Here is a 22,060-nt window from a genome sequence, read left to right on the forward strand (position 1 = left end):
TATTTGATTAATGCACTTTTTTGATAGGCCCAAGAGTGAGGCCAGAAGAAAAAGTTTTGGACTTTTGTTTATGGACTGGACTGAGTTTAAAGCGTGGCTTGTGCTAAAGTGGAACTTATTTGTTTCCTAATAAGAATGAACTGAATTTATAGAAGTCTTTTCCTTTTTTTGCTCGTGCCATTCTTCAGTTGTGCTTGAAGCTTGTTTACCATTAAAGTGTTTTGCCTTATTCAACCAGGGAATCTCAATGTGCAATTCTTGGGAGGCACTGAAAGCCGTGCTCCACCACCTTTATTCAAACTCTGGGACTGGGATTCAGAGGGACAACTATGTTCTTATGTGGGTCTTGGGTAAGGTGTTGGCATATTTGATTTCTGCTCACATAATCTGCTCTGGTTCAGACAATGGGCCAGTGATTCCACCTCTAAAGCTACTCTTGTTTAGCTCCCTTTTAAGGGGTAGTTATTATTTGGCAAAGGCCTGGATGACCTCATGAATTCTGTGGTGGACCGTTGCCCTAAGACCCTGCCTAACAGCAGACCCAGAACCTCTAGAGGTTCATGATGCTCTAATTTTCGTAGCTCCAGGTGTTGCCACCCATATTCAAGTTCCACATCTCAGAGATTTTCCAAGGGCTACAGACAAAGGGTCTCAGGCTTCAGGCATAACCAGCCTTCTGCCAACTCTTTGACTCCCTCTGCCAAAAAGGTGCAATGATGCCAGGCTGAGGGAGGTGTCTCTGCATTTAGGGCCATTCACTTGGCCCTGGTGAAATTGCAAATGACTAAGTCTTCTCTGACAACACGACAGCAGTGGCATATGTCAATCGCCAGGAAGGAACCAAGAGTGCTTCTCTGTCTCAGGAAACCTGCCTGCTCTTTCTCTAGGCGAAGCGTTGTCTCCAGGCCCTTTTGGCAGCGCATGTGGTGGGAGTTTGGTTTGGTTTATATATATACTACCCTTACCCAGAAATGCAGAGGGTGGGCTCCTCTGCATTTCTTCCTGGATAATTCTGATAACGGATGCCTGCCTCTGACTGGGAGAAGGCATTGCAATGGCTGTCCGGTTCAGGGTCAGTGGTCGCCTTTCCATGGTCCATCAATATATGGAGCTGTGCGCGATTTGGTTGTCACTAGCTGCAAGCCTGGAAGGCAAGGCTGTCAGTTTTTCAGACAATGCCATGTTGGTGGCTTATGTCAGTAGACAAGAGGCATTAGGAGTACTTTTGCTAATGCAGGAGGCCAGGCTGTTGTTCTGTTGGATGGAAACCCACCTGCTAGTGGACAGCATGAAAGCCAGCTACCTCAGCAGATAGACTCTGGATACAGGAGAGTGATCCCTGCCCAGGAAGGCGTTCTCCATGATTATACGAAACTGGGAGGATCTGATGTTTGATCTGATGGGGTTGAATTTTTTGGACAGCTCAGTAATTTTTAGATTAATGCCTCTGTGAGGGGTACTATGGCCACACAGGTAAAATTCTTCCTATATTGTAAAAAAAAAAAAAAATACATGAAGTAAGATAGTTCATCTCTGCCTCATATGGGTGTATGCTTGTTATTTCAGTGTTAGTGCCTATTGTGCTGTGGTATGGCTTTGTTATATGTTCATTTTCTAATCGATTTTCTTTATAGTCAGAGCAGACTTGGGCTGAATGTGGAGTTCCCTGTACCCCTCCTCTTTCTTTCTATGTATTGATTCTCAGTTGCTTTGGTATGAACTGAGGAGCACAAAGCAGTGTTAGAGGAAGCAAAGCTGAAAAATATAGATGATGCCTTCTACACAAAGTAGGAGTGCACAACCCACCAGTTAAGACTCATTTGCCTTTCTACTAGAAAGGAGGTTATTCAGATAAGTACCTAATCTTCCTTACAGTGCTGTTAAGTGTTTATATTTATAATATTGTAAGTTAGCCCTGTTACTGGCATTTAATCTGCTATCTCCAAGTTTACATCATTGATTGTATTATGCTAATTTTGGTCATTGTACTAGAAATCTCCGTAAAATCAGAAAATTATTTGACCAAGCACAATTTAGACTAATCGTCCAATCCCTAGTCTTAGGTCTGCTGGATTATTGCAACTCCCTATATCTTCCTTGTCCAGCCACTATGATAAAACAACTCCAGACCATACAAAACACTGCCCTCAGATTGATCTACTCACTCAAAAAATATGATCACATAACAACTGCCTTCTTAGACTCTCACTGGCTACCCATACAAGCACGAATCCAATTCAAATTCTACTGCCTGATATTCAAAGCATTACACGGCTCTTCCCCCTCCTATCTAAATAACCGCTTAAACCAAATCTCCACCTCAAGACACAGAAGAACCTCGAACCCTTTCGCCTTCCCCCCACTCAAAGGCACACAACGCAAGAAAATGTTTGACAACCTTTTAGCAACACAAGCAGCAAAAATCAACCATTCCATCTCCAATCTTATGACAATATCAGACAACTTCAAAACATTCAGAAAAGAAATCAAAACCCTGCTTTTCAAAAAATTCATCCAAATATCTTAACCCCTCCTCTTTTACCTCCAGAAGATTCACCTACCTTCAGATAACCTTCCCCCAAATTACCCACCTTAACACCTTCCAATTAAACAAATACCATAAATAGATTGTAACCTACCCTCTCTAACTGAATTCCATATGTATTTTTCATACAGTTCTTCACTGTCAGTTTAATTTCCATCCTATAAATTCACATAGAATTTTTCTTTTTTCAACCATCTTTATTTTCTCTTCTTTATTAATTTCCAGGTACTTTAGTTAGATTGTGAGCCTTCGGGACAGTAAGGGAATTTTTTAAGTACCTTCTTACTTCTCATTTATAATCTTAATGTATATTTTCTTCAAACCGCTTAGAACCTAACGGATGTAGCGGTATATAAGAAATAAATTACATTACATTGTTATACTGTTAAAAAAATTTGTCCAGTCAATATGCTCACCATTGCCAGCTAAGTTAAACCCAAATATTCAATGGTGGGCCCTATCTGGGAGCTATTATTGAATATGTGGGTTTGATCAGACTGCTGCTGGGCACTGGTACTTTTGACTACCACTTGAGTTCACAGCAGCCATTTTAAGGGAAGTGATCGCTAGAGGTAGAAGAACCCTGCCCAGAACTCCCTTGGACCACTAGAGATATAGATAGGCTCCCAGACAGGGACCTAGTTGGGCGGGAGCATCTCGGGGTGGGGAGCTGCAGGGCAATCAATCTCAGGGGAAGGATGGGGAGGCAGGTCACAGTTGGTAGGAAGGTTAGAGAGGGGAGAGGTGGGAGAGGGCAGAAGAGAGGGAAGTGCATGCAATGTCAGCCATGACCCGGATGCTATGCAGATGGCAGACAATATTCAGTATCAATATCAAATCTACAAAAGTGAAAGTGGATAAATATATAAATATAATATAATATTTATATATTTATCCACTTTCACTTTTGTAGATTTAGACAATATTCAGTACCAGCACCCATATAGCTAAGTGACCAAAGTTAGGATTGCTTTTTATGCAGACCTATTTGGTCACTCAGCAGTGTGGGCACTGACATTAAATATTGCTAGCTCCTGCATAGCTTCTAGCTCCTCCCCGACTCTGTCCCTACCTTTGACAGCTTAAATTGCTTTGAATATCAACCAGTGTAAGCTTTATGTAAAGTTGTACCTGCTGTACAGCACCTTGGGGTGAATCTCTTCATAAAAATATTAATAAATCCCAATGAAAGAATGAATAAAATACTGCCATTTACAGATATTCTTAGTATCTAATACGAGGCACTTCCTTCTAAAATTACACTTTAAATAGCTAGTTAAAAAAATAAACAGATAGTAGTGGTGGCACTGAATGTATCATACAAACATATGTTCAGTACCTCTGACTATGACGCTTATTTTAGATGTACCATTAATGTTTTGGGTGTTCATAAACCAGTACTTAGATATCTACGCATGATAGAAGTCTAACTTGATTTTACAAAGCTGGGATATGGATGTCTAAAACTAAAGAATGTCCAAATTGCAAAGGGCATGGTCTGGGCATGCTATGGACTAGGGTGAGCCCAAAAATTGTTGTTTATTCCTCATTTCAGAAGGGGAATGAACATATGTCCAACAAGATGGGCATCAGGAGTTAGACATGCTACCTGGAACTTCCAGAGCTGTACTGGAGGGATTAGTATTTGGTGTCCTCCTGAAAGCAAAACTGGGAAGGGATACTGGGCTCTGTGACAGCTTCAGGATAAATGGCTGACATACCTATTTGTTCAAACACATAAATTCCTGTTTTGTTCATTTATGTTCCTGTGTTGCTCCACTTTTATTTTAAATTAGTGTTTAAGCCCGTTACATTAACGTGTGCTAGAATAGATGTGTAAACTTTTAGTGCTGAGGCCTTTCTTTCTTTCTTTGCTTCCTGCTCCCCCTGTCCAGCAGTAGCCCTTCTCCCTTCCATTTTCCTCCTCCCTGTCCAGCAGCACCCCTTCCTTGCTCCCCCTGTCTAGCAGTAGCTCTTCTCCCTTCCTTTTACCTCCCCCCTGACCAGTAGTACCCTTTCTCCCTTCCCTGCTCCCCCTGTCCAGCATCCGCTAGTCTGGGCAGCCTCAGGGCGTTTGCTAGGCCAGCCCACCTCACATTATCGAAGTAGACCAGCTTAGCAAATGCCCTGTGGCTACTTGATGAAACTGCGGCTGCTGCCGCTGCTGGTCTGGGGGTGAGAAAAAGAGGCGTCCTGGCAACGTAGTCAGAAGGCAGGAAGTCAGCCAGCGTTGGAGATCGGGGCAGAAGGCAGGAAATCAGCTGAGGCAGGCACTGTCCCCCCCTTAAAGGCCTACATCCCCCCCCGAAAACCTGCCTGCCTGCCTGTCCCACCCTGAAGGCCTGTCCCCCCCCCCCCTTTGAAGGCCTTTATCTCCCCCGAAGGCCAGCCTGCCTATCTCCTCCGAAGGCCTGTACCCTTTCCCCCTCCCCCCCAGAAGGCCTGTGTATTCCCCCTGGACTCCCGGAATGAATTTTCCTAATTTCAGCAGCCTGCAATAAGAATGCTGGTGCTAGTGATCTTTGCAAACTGCTGTACGGCTTCGGAGCTCTCTTCTCTATGCTGCGGTCCCGCCCCTTTTCTGATGTCAGAGAAGGGGTGGGACTGCAGCAGAGAGAAGAGAGCTCCGAAGCCGTACAGCAGCTTGCAAAGATCGCTAGCGCCAGTGATCTTATTGCAGGCTGCTGAAATTAGGAAAATTCATTCCGGGAGGCCAATGGTGAAGACGGACAGGACAGCACAGCAGCAGGAGGCCAGTGGGTAAGCCACTTCCCGACTGACCCTCCCCACTCGCCCTCTAAAGTTGGGAACAGCAGGCCAGCAAAAGGCAGTGCTGCCGCTCCTGCTTTAGAGGGCGAGTGGGGAGGGTCAGAGTCAACGAATCGGGAGGCCAATTTTTTGTCAGGGTAAATCGATTCACCTGAAATGAATCAGTGAATCGATTCAAATCGTGAATCGGGCAGCACTAGTCATTACAGATTATACTTAGCATAAGTAAAGAGTATAACTTGGCAGCTCTCTTTCAGAAAACACTTCTGGAAGGTTTTTGCTCATGACATTACTGTTGACTCTGGTAATGCTATAGAGCTACTTTTTAAGAGGTGATCTTTCTTGATGTCAGATTTTCTAAAAAAAATATAGCAAGTGTAAATATTCAGACTAATATATTATTCAGGATTGTGCACAATTCTTAATTTTTGCTGGCTTTTACAAAGCTGCAGTAATGGTTTCTACCGTGGGCCGGCGAGGTAAATACTCTGATGCTCATAGAATTCCTATGAGTGTCAGAGCATTTACCTCGGCAGCTCACAGTAAAAAACCTCTACTTCAGCTTTGTAAAAAGAGCCCTTTATAAACTAAAAAGTATAAGTACCTAGTCCCATACTTTCATGTTTAATTTCTCATACTAACTTTGCAGTTTCAGCCCTTGTTTCATAAACTGTGTATAGCCTGGCCTCATGAAAAACAAAATTTATTTTTCTATACAGTACTTGTAGTTACATATGGTTGCTTGATAAAGTTGTATTATTTTGCAGTTCCTCTGTTGGTAGTGCCCTCCCACGTAGACGGTGCTGTGCGTACATTACAATTGGAATGATATTTATCTTTTTTGGGATTGGTCTAACTGTGAGTATTATGGCTTTTCAAAAATTTATTTTCCAAAGCTTCCCAAAACTGTGGTTGTGATCATAAATGGGGTCACAAAACCTGCTAAACCTGCTTTTGAGGTGACAACCTAGGTAGACTCTCCAGAGGCTCATCAGCACCTCCGAGAAGAGGGAGGTCACACAATTTTATTTGGCCACAGTCTTGGGGTTATTATTAAGAACTGGTCTATTCCAGTATTTTCCAAATTCTTCAAGCCAAGTACCCCCTAAGTTGAACAAATTTATACCAAGTATACCCCAAGCTCTGAACAGCAGAGATTTTGAAATAGAAATTTTACTGTTAAACAGTAACTAACTAGGCAATATGCATAACAAATACAGGTCAATGCAATTGGCATCCAGGTCAAGACACACTTGGCATGATCTGTTATATTTCAGTCTCACATAAACTGGTCCTTAGACAGGTGGTGTGTTCTTACAAACTGAATAAAAATAAACAAGGGCACTGAGATGAGACCTATTTAAAAGAACAGAATAGAAAGTTCTCCACAAAAGATGCCAATAGTGACCAATCCAGTTTCAACTTTTCTCTGGTAATATAAAGAAATAAAACAAAAACCGATGGAAATGAGGTGATGCCTTTTTTTATTGGACTAATTCAATGCATTTTATGATGAGCTTTCGAAGGTAACCCCCCTTCTTCAGATCAGAAAAAAACAGTTTGTTCCAGGCATACAACGCAGCAAAACATAAAGGACAGAGTCTGGAGTTGGCAGCGAAAGAGAAGGGCACAGATAGGAGAGACTTACCCATTGAGCGGAGCTCGGGGGGGGGGGAGAATGAAGACGGATAATGAGCTGGAGCTGTGAAGCCGAATTCTGGACGGATTGGAGGGGGAAAAGATGGCAGAGCGGAAGACCTGAGAGTAGCGAGTTGCAGTAATCTAAGCGTGAGGTGATGAGGGTGTGGATAAGGATTTTAGTAGTGTGCTCAGAGAGGAAAGTTCGGATTTTGGTAATATTATAGAGGAAGAAGCGGCAAGTTTTAGCAATTTGTTGTATCTGGATGTAGAAGGATAGAGAGGAGTCAAAGATGACCCCAAGATTGTGAGCAGAGAGGTGGGTTTAGGTGGGAAGATGAGCAGCTCTGTTTTAACCATATTCAGTTATTCATATTCAGCAGAATCCTGGAATCCCAGTGAGAATAACATATCAAGGAGCAGGTGGTGATCAACAGTATCAAAGGCGGCAGATAAATCAAGAAGGATGAGGCCTTTGGATCTGGCCAGGAACAAGTCATTGGAAACTTTTAGTAAGGGTAGTTTCTGTGGAATGCTGCGGGCGAAAACCTGACTGAAGCAGATCAAGAATCGCTTGGGATCAGAGGAAGTCCAGGCAATGGTGGTGAACAGCACATTCAAGTAACTTGGATAAGAAGGAGAGGAGAGAGATGGGGCTATATTTGGAGGGGCATGCAGGGTCTAGTGACGTTTTTTGAGGAGGGGTGTGACAATGGCATGTTTGAAGGCATCAGAGAAGTTGCAGTGGAGAGTGATAGGTTGAGGATGTGACATATGGGAGGTATGTCAGAGGGAGAGATAGCGCTAAGGTGAGTAGGAATCGAATCAGAGGAGCAGGTAATAGGCTTGGAGGATGAGAGAAGATGTGTAGTTTCCTCTTCAGTGATCTTGGAGGAGAGGATGGCAGGTGTTTAGGGGAGGTTATATGTAACTTAACTGTATCCATAACATCCTGTCTGTCTTGTCTGTGTATATCAAGGTTGCCCACACTTTTTTGGCTTGCGAGCTACTTTTAAAATGACCAAGTCAAAATGATCTACCAACAATAAAATTTTTAAAAACACAAAGCACAGCTCTAAGTTTAATAGATGCTGGCACTGTAATTTTGAAGCAGGGACTTTAGATCATTTATTATTTTATTGTCCCTTTATTATGGCCTTTTGGAAATCAATTTGGCCCCAAATTAATTGTTTTTTGGAGAATCATGTGGCATTTTCCTATGATACAATTTTATTCGGTATGTCAATGAAAGCAAAGAGCCAAATTTCATCAAAGAATAATAAACTTTTAATGATTATGACAGGAGTCGCTATACAACAGATCACAAGTAATTGGAAAAATTGGAATAGACTCAATTATAACTTCTGGTGGAATTCGATGTGTCACATTTACAAAATGGAGAGAACAATAGCTGTTCAAAAAGGGAATTTTAATAAATTTAAAGAGATATGGGGACCATTAACAAAATATTACAATGAGTAGATTACATTATAGATACAATTTAAGGTAGAAGGGATGGGAGGGGGAATTTGAATTTAGTAAATGATTAGATTACTAGGAAAGGTTATTATATGATATATTTGACTGAATGTAAGATTGGAAGGGTGGGAGGGATGGGATAAAAAAAATGTATCTATTAGTATCATAAATGATAGAATTTCAAATGATGTATTCATTGACAAATGTTTTATATATATGTATTTGTTGTAAGATGAAAAATGAATAAAGATGTATAAAAAAAACAAAACAAAAAAAACCACAAAGCACACTGTATGCAGAGAAAATGTTAATTATCATTTGTATTCAGGATTTTTTTCAGAGGTAAGGCATTTTTTCCAAGAAGGACATGGAGGTACTTGAGAGGGTCCAGAGAAGAGCAACTAAGCTAATAAAGGGCATGGAGGACCTCTCATATACTGACAGACTGAAAAAGCTAGGGCTTTTCTCCCTGGAAAAGCAGAGACTTAGAGGAGACATGATAGAAACCTTCAAGATCATGAAGGGCATAGAAAAAATAGACAGGGACAGATTTTTCAAATTAAGGGGACCAACAAGTACAAGGGGGCACTCAGAGAAATTGAAAGGGGAGAGGTTTAGAACAAACGCCAGGAAGTTCTTTTTCACACAGAGGGTGGTAGATACATGGAACGCGCTACCAGAGGATGTGATAAACAGGAGCACGCTACAGGGGTTCAAAGAAGCTTTGGATAGGTACTTCGAAGACAAAGGGATTCAGGGGTACAGATAAGAGTAGAGGTAGATTATAGGGATGGGATAAGAGGTAAGTTACAAAATTAATCAGGGACCACTGTTCAGGCAGTAGGCCTGATGGGCCGCCGCGGGAGCGGACCGCTGAGCAGGATGGACCTCTGGTCTGACTCAGCGGGGGCAACTTCTTATGTTCTTAAGGCAGATGACTTTAAAATATGCAATGTCATCTCAGTAACAATTATACAAAAATAGACAAATATACCCCCTCCCCTTTTACTAAACCGTGATAGCGGTTTTTAGCACAGGGAGCTGTGCTGAATGCCCCTCGCAGCTCCCGACGCTCATAGGCTCCCTGCGCTAAAAACACTATTCTGGTTTAGTAAAGGGACCATAGTGCAAAATATAGACAGCAGATATAAATTCTCAAAACGGCACATTTTGATCACTAAATTTAAAATAAAATCATTTTTCCTACCTTTTTGTCTGGTGATTTCACGAGTCTCTGGTTGCACTTCCTTCTTCTGTAAATCCAATATTTCTTTCTTTTTGCCCCCTCCCCTTTTCTTTCTGTCTCTTTCTTTCTCTCTCCTTCTGCCCCCTCTTTATTTCTGTCTTTCTTTCTCTCCCCCTGCCTGCCTGTCTTTATTTCTCTCTCCCCCTGCCCCCCCCCCCAAGCCATCGTGCTGATTTTTCCACTTCCCCAATTCTTTCTCTCTCCCTGCCCCCCCAAGCCACCACGCAGATTTCTCCCTGCTTCCCCGGCCAGGTGTGACGTGTACAAGCGCCAGGCCCACAAGCTTCCCCCCCCACGTCAATTCTGATGTCGGAGAGGACGTTCCAGGCCAGCCAGGCAGAGCTTACGGTTTTCTTTGTGACTGTACAGTGCTGTGTATGTCTGGGTAGTGCTATATAAATAATTAATAGTAATAGTTATCAGAAGGGACAGATGGAGGGGAGGGGGGAGACAGTCTGTTTGTGAACTCAAGGTGAATTGTCTGGATTATTGTAGAAGAACTCTGCCCATAGTCTGGGCAAAAATTGAAGGGGGATAGAAGGTGAGGGTGCTTTGAGTCAGGAGTTTAGTGCGGTAGAGATGGCAAGGATTGGAACTAAGAGAGGTGATTAAGTGAGAATAGAATTCTTGTTTGGCTACCGAGAGGGCAGACTGGAATGATATCTGCATGAATTTGAAGAGTATGAAGTCAACGTGCACACGGAATTTAAGCCAGAGACATTTGGTAGAGCGAGCACAGGAGCACAAGTAGTTGATGTGGGGGGGAGGGGGGCGGGCTAGCCAAGATTGGGGTTTGGCACGCCTAATAGGGTATGAAATTTGAGGAGTGAGAGTATTTAGAGCAGAGGAGAGAATAGTATTATAGGAGAGGATGGCTTCATTGAGAGTCTTATGCAGTATAGTAGTTGAGGAAAGGGATGAGTACCTGATTGTAAAAACCGCTTAGATAACCTTGATAGGCGGTATATAAAATCCTAATAAACTTGAAACTTGAAACAGTGGCAGATAGGTCTCCAGTGTCAATAGCCTGAAAGTTCCTGAATGTATTGGTGGCAATTGGCCGGGTCTAAGGGGGGGTGGAGTAATGAATTGTGAACGTTTAGCGGATGGTGGTCAGAGAGGGGAAGGCTGGTATTGGAGAATTTAGTGTTAGAAGTCTGCAGCTGGCAGGGTTATCCTCAGAGTATCTGTCTGGCTGACCTGCATTAATCTATAACAAAAATCAGTTTTTATATTATCACCATTGTTTATTTTACATGTTTTATGGTTTTGTACATCGCCTAGTAATTTATAATAGGCGATTCATTAAGAATCAATAAACTTGAACTTGAAACTTCATGTGGAGCTCGGGGTCTGTTCCCCTGGAAGCTAGTTTGCAACCTGATTTATCAGGTGCTTCAGCGCAGGCTGTTTGGCCGCCATGTCAGTCCTTACTCAATGCCAGCTGCATTTCCCTCCCTCAGCTGTCACATGGATCTGCAGGGGCTGAGACCTCATTGACTTCGATCTTACTAGCAACCTGAAGGTTTCAACACAGGACTGAAGTTGATTTTTAAGGCAGTGTCTTCTCCATATTCCAGGTAGGGAGAAAGTGGAAGCAGGCATAGCACCAGCACTGACTGTGAGTACAGCCCATTGATGTCTATGGGAAAATCAGAAGGGGATCTGAATTGGACAGTTCTAAGCATTTCTGGGGCCAGTGTTAGGATCCCCCACCTCCAAAAACTCTTTCCCACAATTTTTGGACTTCCCAATTTTGATTTAAAAGCCTCTATATGCCTCAGTACCTCTTGATTTTGTGTAAAATTGGTTCTGATAGACTCCCCAGGTCAGGATACTCCTATATCATGCCAGATTTCTGCTGGATGGTCGGCTAGGGAGCATCCATGTACCATGGGCCACAGTGCACGCAAGGGGTGGGTGGGGCGGGAGCCTTGGGCTTAGCCTTCCCTAGTACCTTTAGGGCTGGGGATTCGCAGATGGCTTCTTTTCCTGGGAGGAAACCCCTTCTGGAGCCATTGGCCAGCGACTTGGCAAAGCATAGATACATAGACGCAGTGGAACCCAGGAAGAGACAAAAAGAGCCCATGAAGGGGTTATTAAGGGCCTCTGGTCAGGGCTTTACCCCAGATTTTGTAAGTCTAATGTGAAAAGCCTATAAAAATTGTCAGGGTTCTTCTGCACTGTCTGAGGATGTGTCAGTGACTGTTCAAGGAGATTTACCTGCATTAAAGCTAACCCCCTCTCAGAAGAAGTCCCCGATCCTTTCTCAGAAGAGCAGTCAAGCAAAGGTCGGGGGGCCTGTAGGTCATATTCTCTACCTCTGCTCTCCCAGAGTGAGTCTTCCCTTGTGGGAGATTCGGAGCCTGGACAGAAGATGGAGGACAAGAGGCTGTGGCAGTTCTTGTCCACAGGGATGACTAAACAGTATGCCGCTTATTTAAATTGACAGTTCTTCTTGAGCTTATCATGGAATCGCTGCAGGAACTGAAATTGGAGCTTCCACAGGTTTTGGCTAGCCAGTGCTCCATAATGAGTGCTTCCCAGGATAAGACCACATTTTTTACCTCGCATCCTAGTTTAGTCACGGAGCATTGGGAGGCACTGGAGGACTCCATATGGAGTACCAAGACAATGACAAAGTTTTACCTTAGGGCTCCTGAATTTAACTAGCTGTTTGTTCAACCTAAGGTAGATTCGCTGTTAGCCAAAATTATCAAGCTTACTTCCCTGCCAAGTGAGGGGGGAGTGATCTTGAAGGATGTGCAGGACTGCAGGACAGATCTGGTGCTTATGCGTCAGTTTGAAGCATTAGTTTTAGGAATCAAAGCAGCGTCGGCAGCCTCCTTTCTGTCATGAGTCTGTCATATTCCTGGCATGGATGACAATATTTATCTTCCTTTCTTGTGATATCCTAGAAGTATTCTTAACACAAATTTAATTCCCTTTAGAGTGGTGAATAAGTGAATATATACCAGGGGTGTTTGGAGTGATAACATTTACTCCCAGCTGGTAATGGCAGGGGTAGATTATGTAGCTGATATTATCAGAGTATTCAGTACAGTTTCTGCTTAATCTATCTCTACCTGGAGAGGCAGGAGATTTGGCTTCTAAAGCCACATTAAGCAAGCTCTCCTTTAAGGGACAGATGCTGTTTAGAAAAGGTTTGGACAACCTTATGGCCTGTGTGATGGACTGGTGTCCCAAGGCACTACCAGACAGCAGACCAAGGGCCCCTCGAGGGTTTGGTCAGTGTAATTTTCATGGTTCAAGGCATTTTTCACCAGTATGCCAGAGAATCGGCTAAGAGAGTGTATTAAGGCTCTCTTCAACAATATAAAAGTGCCAGATGTCCTCAGTCCTCTGGACCACATACCACCTTAGCCTCCAAGAAATCCCAATGACACCAGGTCAGGAGCCATACCTCTGCAGATAGGAGGAAGGTTGACGGCGTATTGCGAGGCATAGGCACAGATCAGTTTGGATCACTGGGTACTGCAGCCTATATAAGAAGGATATAAGCTGGAGTTCAACTGCCCTCTAATGGACCACTTTGTGGATTCACCAGATGGATGACAAGAAAAGGCAATCAAAGTCCAGGCGACAGTGCAAAGACTCTTAGACATTTGAACCATAGAACCCGTACCACCTGCAGAGTTGGGCTTGGGCAGATAATATACTTTATGGTGCCCAAGAAAGACGCAAACAATTAGAGGCTAATTCTGGATCTTAAGTCAATCAATGGGGCATTAAGACTGTCGCAGTTCTGCATGGAGACTGTTTGTTCAATCATAGCAGTGGTAGCACTGGGGGGAATTTCCTTAGATTTAACGGAGGCCTATCTCCATATTCCCATATTTCTGAATCACAGAAAATTCTTGAGATTTCCTATGCTGGGAAGTCATTTTTAATTATTTACACATTCCTTCGGGCTGCTGTCAGCACCAGACACATTCACCAAGGTGTTGGTTGTAGTGGCATCTCACCTACGGAAGGGGGTGATCCAGGTGCATCCCTTCTTGGATGATTGGATTATCAGAGCCTTGTCCAAAATGGAGGGAGATAAAGCAGTGTTCTCAGGTGGTTCATCTGCTGCAGGATCTGGGTTGGATTGTCAGTTTCTGAAAAAGTCATCTGGATCCGGGTCAACTCTTGGAGTACTTGGGAACCTGTTTCAACACAGTGGAAGGTCATGTCTTTCTTCCTGAGCCATGCAAGAGAAGCTTACAAGTCAGGTTGTGGAATTCTTGAATATGCCTGCTTCTACAGCTTGGTACTATCTCCAAGTGCTAGGATCCATGACAACAACTATAGAGGAGGTTTTCTTGGCAAAACAAGACACCTTGTTATCCTGCTGATCACCACAGTCAGATTTTTTCCAGATGTGGCTTCATTCAGAGTTGCTGGTAAAGGGCATGCTGCTTCACATTTCCTCATGGGCAATACTGACAACAGATGCCAATCTCTATAGCTTTGGGGGAGGGTCATTGTCTGGGTCATCCAGCCCAAAGCCGTTGGACGCTGTCATTGAGGAAGAATGGTCCATAAATCAGCTGGAGCTGCGAGCTGGCTCATATTACAGTCCCTGGAAAAATCCCTGGAAGACAAATTTGTCAAGGTTTTCTCAGACAATGGCATAGCAGTGGCTTATGTCAATCAACCGGAAGTGCTTTGCTGCACCTGGAGGCCCATTTGTTGTTCCATAGGGCATCTGTTGGTGCTATCAGCGGCACACATAGTGGGAGTGGACAACGTACAGGCTGACTTTTTCAGCCGATAGACCTTGAACCTGGGGAAATGGTCACTGTCCCAGCAGGCATTCAATTGCATTGTGTGTCGATGGAGACAGCTGATATTCAGCCTAATGGCTTTTGCAACAAACAAGAATGTAAATCACTTCTTCAGTTGAAGATTCAAACCACAAAGAGACAGTCTGGACACCCTAGTTGTGGTCTCATGGTCCATGATAGGCTGGGTCATCTGCCAGATAGCGACCCATCTGGGATTGATGGTCCTTGTGGTTCTAGATTGGCTGCAAAGAGTGTGGTAATCAGACCTAGCACACCTTCAGAGAGAGAGAGAGGTCTCAACTTCCCGGTGCACCCAGATCTCTTGTCACAGGGTCCAGTTCCGATGGAAAATCCAAAATGTTTTGATTTTATGGCATGGCTCTTGAATGTGCAGCCTTAGTGTGGTAAAGTTATTTGGAGGTTGTTATAGCTACCCTCCTTAGAGTCACGGCCTTTGCAAAGGTTGACCTGGAGAATCAATCTGTGCACCCCAGTGCCATAGCCATTTCCTGCATGGACCCATAACATCGTCTTGCGGGGGCTTAGCAAGGCTCCTTTTGAACCATTGCATCAGGCATCCCTGATGAACCTGACAGTAAAGATGGTGTTCCTGGGGGCTATTGTCTCTGTTAGAAGTGTCTCAGAGCTGCAGGCACTTTCCTGTAGAGAGCTGTTTCTTAGGTTTACAGAAGCGGGAGTCTGCCTGTAAACAGTTCCGTTGTTTTTCCCAAAGGTGTTGTCTGCCTTCCATGTCGGTCAGGAAGTACGGTTACCCACATTCCATGCCATGCTTTCCAAAGTGCTAGAGTGGCTGGATGTCTGGAGAGACCGCCTCCGTTATTTCGAAGTGAGCAATAACTTTTGACTTTCAGATTATCTGTTTGTTTTAACCAATTATGCTAAGCATCTAAGGTATCCATTTCCAGATGGATTCGTATGGCGATTTCATTGGCGTACACTGACTGTGGAAAACAGCTGCTGATTTCCTAGAGAGCACACTCCACTAGATTTGTGACTTAGAGAATGACACACACAGGGACAAATGTTTCCCTGTGGGAACTCATTGTCCCGTCCAGGCAAGTTGTTTTCCTGTCCCTGCTCCATTCCTGCACGCTTTGTCCTCATCTGCACAAGCCTCAAACACTTTAAAATCATAAGTGTTCGAGGCTTGTGCAGTTAAAGCAGAGCTTACAGGAATGGGACAGTGACAAAACTAGTGGGGACGGGGAAAAATTGGTCCCTTGTATCATTCTTTATTGTGGCTTCTTCGCAGGTGGAGGCTTAGATAATCCCTGCCATGGAGATTGATGTCAGTCCAGCTGTTTTAGGGCCTACACTCAATGAGAAACCTCACACTCGATATGCTGTTCTTGAATAATATATATTTTATTAATAATTTAGTAACAGCTTACAAGAATAAATCTTTCAGCATATGGAGTATCAGAGCTTATGATCATCAGGCCTGAGATCTGGTGTCTATTCTGAATACATAAGAACATAATCATCAGAAAAGCTGTCTTTATACATTTCTAGGTGACCAGCACCACGTTAGTCTAAATCACATCATTAGTTTTTATTGGTTATTTCTCTCACATCATTTCACTTGTTAGTTCACTAATTGGTTTATAATATTTGTGTCATGCTATATGTGCGTCCTGTTTACCAGAAAATCTATCTTTTCCCGCATGTGCCGTTTTAACCATCATGTCAGCAATTTCAAGCCATTGGCCAGTAAAAGCCTGCCCATCACAGGATATTCATGTAAAAAAATGTACTTTTATATTCTTGATCAGGATGTGTCTTAATCCTTTTATGATATCATAGCAGATGTGGCACCTATTGTCATGTGGAAGGATAAGTTTTGCTTGACTTGCTTATCTTAGCATAAGTTTTCGCTTCACTTGATGCTCTCAGCAGGTTATTTCCCATATATTGTGTAACAGCTGACCATTATAGTCAGAATCTTTTAAAATCATTTTTAGGCCTTTAATAAAATGGTTCATTATATCAGGGGTTGGAGGCAGGGGCATTTCTTCCATTTCTTCACCTTTAGTTCTACCTAAAGGGCTTATTTATTCACCTGTATCAGTACAAGGACTTACCTTTCCCCCCTCCTCCTCTCAAGATTTGTAGGGCAACTATGTGGTCCACTCTCCATACATTTACACAGTTCTATAGAGTGGATTGGGACTTCAGGTTTAAGGACAGGCTTATCTGTCCTGGTCTATACTTGGGAGTCTGCTTAGGTATGTCATCTATAGTCAGGACTCCTAGACACATTGCACCAGAACAGAAGATTAGGTTCTTACCTCAATAATCTTCTTTCTGGTAGATGTGTCTAGGAGTCCTCATGCCCTGCCCTGACAAAATTTGCTTGCTTACTGCCTTGGACAGAGTGTAGGTCCACAGCTTGAGGTATTCTCCTTCCAGATTGAATGAAAAGTAATATACCAAACATAAAAAAAAATAATATAAGTCTTTGAGCTCCATAAGTGTTGATGCTAGTTGCACTTTGACAGGTGGGTTGTTCATTCTACCTGGGTTTACGTTATAGGTTGATTAACTTGGTTCAATTTTGTCTTGCAGAGCAGAACAGAAATGTATTATCCTTTTTCTTATGTTGTAGTGATAATCAATTGCTTTGGTACAAACTGAAGCAGGCACTACAGCTACTGGTAAAGAAGGTGGAGTTGAAGAATGTAAATTTAATCCTTCTGCAACACATCTCACATGAAGGAGGATAATACCTATGGTCAGGACTCCTAGACACATCTACCAGAAAGAAGATTATTGAGGTAAGAGCCTAATCTTCCATATCGTCCCTTCTCCCATAAGCAGCAGCAGCAGATCCCCTTCTCCCTCAGACTCTTTTGTCCTCCACGGTCTCTCTTAACTTGCCTAGAACACTGCTGGTAGCAACAGTGCAGCGATTCAATCTGTTATCCTTGGGGCCTTCACTAGGAGGTGGCCTGCCTTAGAGGAAAGCAGAAGTTGCTTCATCAAAAGTGGAGTATGGCCTAGTGAAGGACCTGAGACTGACTGATAATCTCTGCGCTGCTGCTACTCGCAGTTACATAGTAACATAGTAGATGACAGCAGATAAAGACCCGAATGGTCCATCCAGTCTGCCCAACCTGATTCAATTTAAATTTTTAAATTTTTTTTCTTAGCTATTTCTGGGCAAGAATCCAAAGCTCTACCCAGTACTGTGCTTGGGTTCCAACTGCCAAAATTTCCGTTAAAACCTACTCCAGCCTATCTACACTCTCCCAGCCACTGAAGCCCTCCCCAGCCCATCCCCCACCAAATGGCCATACATAGACACAGACCGTGCAAGTCTGCCCAGTACTGGCCTTAGTTCTCCGTAAAGTAGAACTTCCTAACATTGCCTTTGAATCTACCACCCCTCAACCTCAAATTATGTCCTCTGGTTTTACCATTTTCCTTTCTCTGGAAAAGATTTTGTTCTACGTTAATACCCTTCAAGTATTTGAACGTCTGAATCATATCTCCCCTGTCCCTCCTTTCCTCTAGGTATACATATTCAGGGCTTCCAGTCTCTCCTCATACGTCTTCTGGCGCAAGCCTCCTATCACTTTCGGCGCCCTCCTCTGGACCGCCTCAAGTCTTCTTATGTCCTTTGCCAGATACGGTCTCCAAAACTGAACACAATACTCCAAGTGGGGCCTCACCAATGAACTGTACAGGGGCATCAACACCTTCTTCCTTCTACTGGCTATGCCTCTCTTTATACAGCCCAGCAGCCTTCTGGCAGCAGCCACTGCCTTGTCACACTGTTTTTTCGCCTTTAGATCTTCGGAAACTATCACCCCAAGGTCCCTCTCCCCATCCGTGCATATCAGCTTCTCACTTTCCAGCATATACGGTTCCTTCCAATTATTAATCCCCAAATGCATTACTCTGCATGTAATTTTAGTTGCCAGGCATTAGACCATTCCTCTAACTTTTGCAGATCCTTTTTCATATTTTCCACTCCCTCTTCGGTGTCTACTCTGTTACAAATCTTGATATCATCTGCAAAAAGGCACACTTTTCCTTCTAACCCTTCAGCAATGTCACTTACATACATATTGAACAGGATCGGCCTCAGCACCGAACCCTGAAGGACTCCACTACTCACCTTTCCTTCCTCCAAGCGACTTCCATTAACCACCACCCTCTGGCGTCTGTCCGACAGCCAGTTTCTAACCCAGTTCACCACTTTGGGTCCTAACTTAAGCTCTTCAAGTTTGTTCAACAATCTCCTATGAGGAACTGTATCAAAGGCTTTGCTGAAATCTAAGTAAATTACATCTAGCATATGTCCTTGATCCAGCTCTCTGGTCACCCAATCAAAAAATTCAATCTGGTTCGTTTGGCACGATTTACCTTTGGTAAAGCCATGTTGCCTCGGATCCTGTAACCCATTAGATTCAAGGAAGTACACTATCCTTTCTTTCAGCAACACTTCCATTATTTTTCCAACAGCTGAAGTGGGGCTCACCGGCCTGTAGTTTCCTGCTTCATACCTGTGACCACTTTTGTGAATAGGGACCACATCCGCTCTCCTCCAATCCCCAGGAACCATTCCCGTCTCGAGATTTGTTGAACAAGTCTTTAATAGGACTCGCCAGAACTTCTCTGAGCTAGAGAGTTGCGTGGGGACAGGACTCCCACCCGTCCCCATGAGGACTCCCACCCGTCCCTGTGAGGAATCCCTCCGTCCCCGCGAGGAATCCCCTACGTCCCCACCCGTCCCTATAAACTTCAGAAATAGTTATTTCAGTTAATTATGCTACTGAATTAAAGGCTCTGGTAGAAACCCATTTGAAAATTAGCAAAAAGACTTTATTAATTTGGAAATATTAATTGGGAAGAATACATACTTTGTAAACGGGTTTCTACCAGAGCCTCTAATGTTTATAATTTTTTATCAACACAACTAATATACTACTTTATCCTGAAGCAAAAAAAAAAAAAAAGAATTTTTTTTCCTACCTTTGTTGCCTGGTTTCTGCTTTCCTCATGTTCTCATTCAATTCCTTCCATCCACTGTCTCTCTTCTCTGCGTCTTCCATTTGCTCTGTTACTATGTCTCTCTCTTTCTGCCCCCTTCCAAATTGGTCTGGCCCCCATAGTCTGGCATCTCTGTCTTCTTCCCTGCCAGCGTCTTCTCCCCACTCTCTTCCCTATTTCCTTTCAGCGTCCTTCTCCCCCCCCATATTCCCCATGTCCTTTCAGCGTCCTTCTCCACCCTTTGTCTTCCCCATGTCCTTTCAGCGTCCTTCTCCCCCCTCTGTCTTCCCCATGTCATTTCAGCGTCCTCCCCCTCTGTCTTCCCCATGTCCTTTCAGTGTCCTTCTCCCCCCCTCCCGTCCTCCCCCATGTCCTTTCAGCGTCCTTCTCCCCCCTCCCGTCCTCCCCATGTCCTTTCAGCGTCCTTCTCCACCTCTTTGTCTTCCCCAGTGCTTTCAGCGTCCTTCTCCCCCCTCAGTTTTACCCATTTCCCTTAAGCGTGTTTTCTTCTCCATTCCACCTTTCCTCCCTTTCTCCCTCCCTGCCCCTCACCTTTGTGGCACTTCCCCACCCGACCAAAACAGAACAGGCCCGGTCGGACAAACCTCCCTGCCCTGTAGCCACGGATCTAAATTACCTTCTTACAGCAGCTGGAGTATTGAATCTGCTGTAAGAAGGTAATTTAGATTCGCGGCTACAGGGCAGGGAGGTTTGTCGGCCGGGCCTGTTGTCGGTCGATCGGGGGAAGCGCCACAAAAGTAAGGGGACCTGACCGGCTGTGCACACTTCCCCCCCCCCCCCATGGCTGCACCTGGGGCGGACCACCACCCGCTTTGGTACGCCACTGCCTTCTCCTTACCTGCCCTGCCGCACACAGCCAACCGGAAGTCTTCCCGACGTCAGCGCTGACATTGGGGAAGACTTCCGATTGGCTATGTGTGCTGCAGCAGGGCAGGCAGAAAATGGAAGATGAGGCCTCGCAGCAGGGCAGGTAGGAAAGGCATTGAACCCCGCGGGATCCCTGAGAGCACGAGGGGCGTCCCCACGGGATCCCCGCAACCCTAGGGGGCGTCCCCATGGGATCCCCATGACCCGAAGGGGGAACCTGCGGGATTCCCGTCGTCCCCGTTCCCGTGGAGCTCTCTACTCTGAGCTCCCATAGTATCCTGGGATGGATCCCATCTGGTCCCATTGCTTTGTCCACCTTCAGTTTTTCAAGTTGCTCATAAACACTCTCCTCTGTGAACAGCACAGAATCCACTCCATTTTCTCGTGTAACTTTGCCAGACAATCTCGGTCCTTCTCCAGGATTTTCTTCTGTGAACACAGAACAGATGTATTTGCTTAGCACATTTGCTTTTTCCTCATCACTCTCCACATATCGGTTCCCAGCATCTTTTAGTTTAGCAATTCCATTTTTCATCTTCCTCCTTTCACTAATATATCTGAAAAAATTTTTGTCTCCCTTTTTTACATTTTTAGCCATTTGTTCTTTCGCCAGACGTATCTCTCTCTTGGCTTCTTTCAGTTTCACCCTGTAGTCCTTTTTGCGCTCTTTTTCTTGGTTTTTTTTATATTTCACGATCGCCAACTCTTTTGCCTTTATTGTCTCCGCCACTAGTTTGGAGAACCATATCGGCTTCCTTTTTCTCTTGTTTTTATTGATTTTCTTCACATAAATGTCCGTAGCCATTTTTATCGCTCCTTTCAGCTTAGACCATTGACTTTCCACTTCTCTTATGTCGTCCCATCCTAACAGCTCTTTCTTCAGGTACTCTCCCATTGCATTAAAGTCTGTACGTTTGAAATCTAGTACTTTAAGTATCATGCGGCCGCGTTCCACTTTAGCCGTTATATCAAACTAAACCATTTGATGATCGCTACTTCCCAGGTGAGCACCCACTCGAACATTAGAGATACTCGCTCCATTTGTGAGGACCAGATTCAATATCGCTTTTTCCCTCGTGGGTTCCATCACTATTTGTCTGAGCAGAGCCTCTTGAAAGGCATCCACAATCTCCCTACTTCTTTCTGATTCCGCAGATGGAACATTCCAGTCCGCATCCGGCAGGTTGAAATCTCCCAACAGCAGAACCTCCTCTTTTCTTCCAAACTTTTGGATATCCACAATCAGATCCTTACCAATTTGCTGCGATTGAGGCGGAGGTCTGTAGACTACATCCACGTAGATAGAAGTTCCATCTTCTCTTTTCAGAGCGATCCATATCTCTTCTTCCTCTCCCCAGGTCCCTTGCATTTCGGTCGCTTGGATATTGATCTTTACATAGAGAGCTACTCCTCCACTTTTTTGACCATTTCTGTCCTTCCTAAAAAGATTATATATCTAGATCTGCCTCTAACATCAGGGCTTGCAGATCATGAACTTTGTTACTTAGACTGCGAGCATTTGTGGTCATCGCTTTCCAGTTATTTTTCAGTAGTAATCTCCTTTTTCTTATACATTTTTGTTTCGTTTCACTTTCCGTTGCAATACTAAGAAATGAGTTGCTGATATTGTTTATGTTGCAATCTTTACTACTATCACATCTTTTCTTTTGCTGGGGGTGGTCTCTATAA

At 44.0% G+C, this 22,060-nt stretch overlaps 1 protein-coding gene across 1 annotated transcript in view; it reads left to right on the forward strand.

Moving 5' to 3' along the window:
* PIP4P2 (phosphatidylinositol-4,5-bisphosphate 4-phosphatase 2) overlaps positions 1-22,060 on the forward strand; it is a 95,628-nt gene that overhangs the window by 61,712 nt on the left and 11,856 nt on the right. Inside the window, exon 6 of the mRNA XM_033933281.1 lies at positions 6,082-6,172. Within this exon, the coding sequence (XP_033789172.1) occupies positions 6,082-6,172 (91 nt within the window). The remainder of the gene's footprint in view (positions 1-6,081; positions 6,173-22,060) is intronic.

Source organism: Geotrypetes seraphini, chromosome 2 (assembly GCF_902459505.1).
Source record: "Geotrypetes seraphini chromosome 2, aGeoSer1.1, whole genome shotgun sequence".
In the NCBI taxonomy this organism is placed as follows: domain Eukaryota; kingdom Metazoa; phylum Chordata; class Amphibia; order Gymnophiona; family Dermophiidae; genus Geotrypetes; species Geotrypetes seraphini.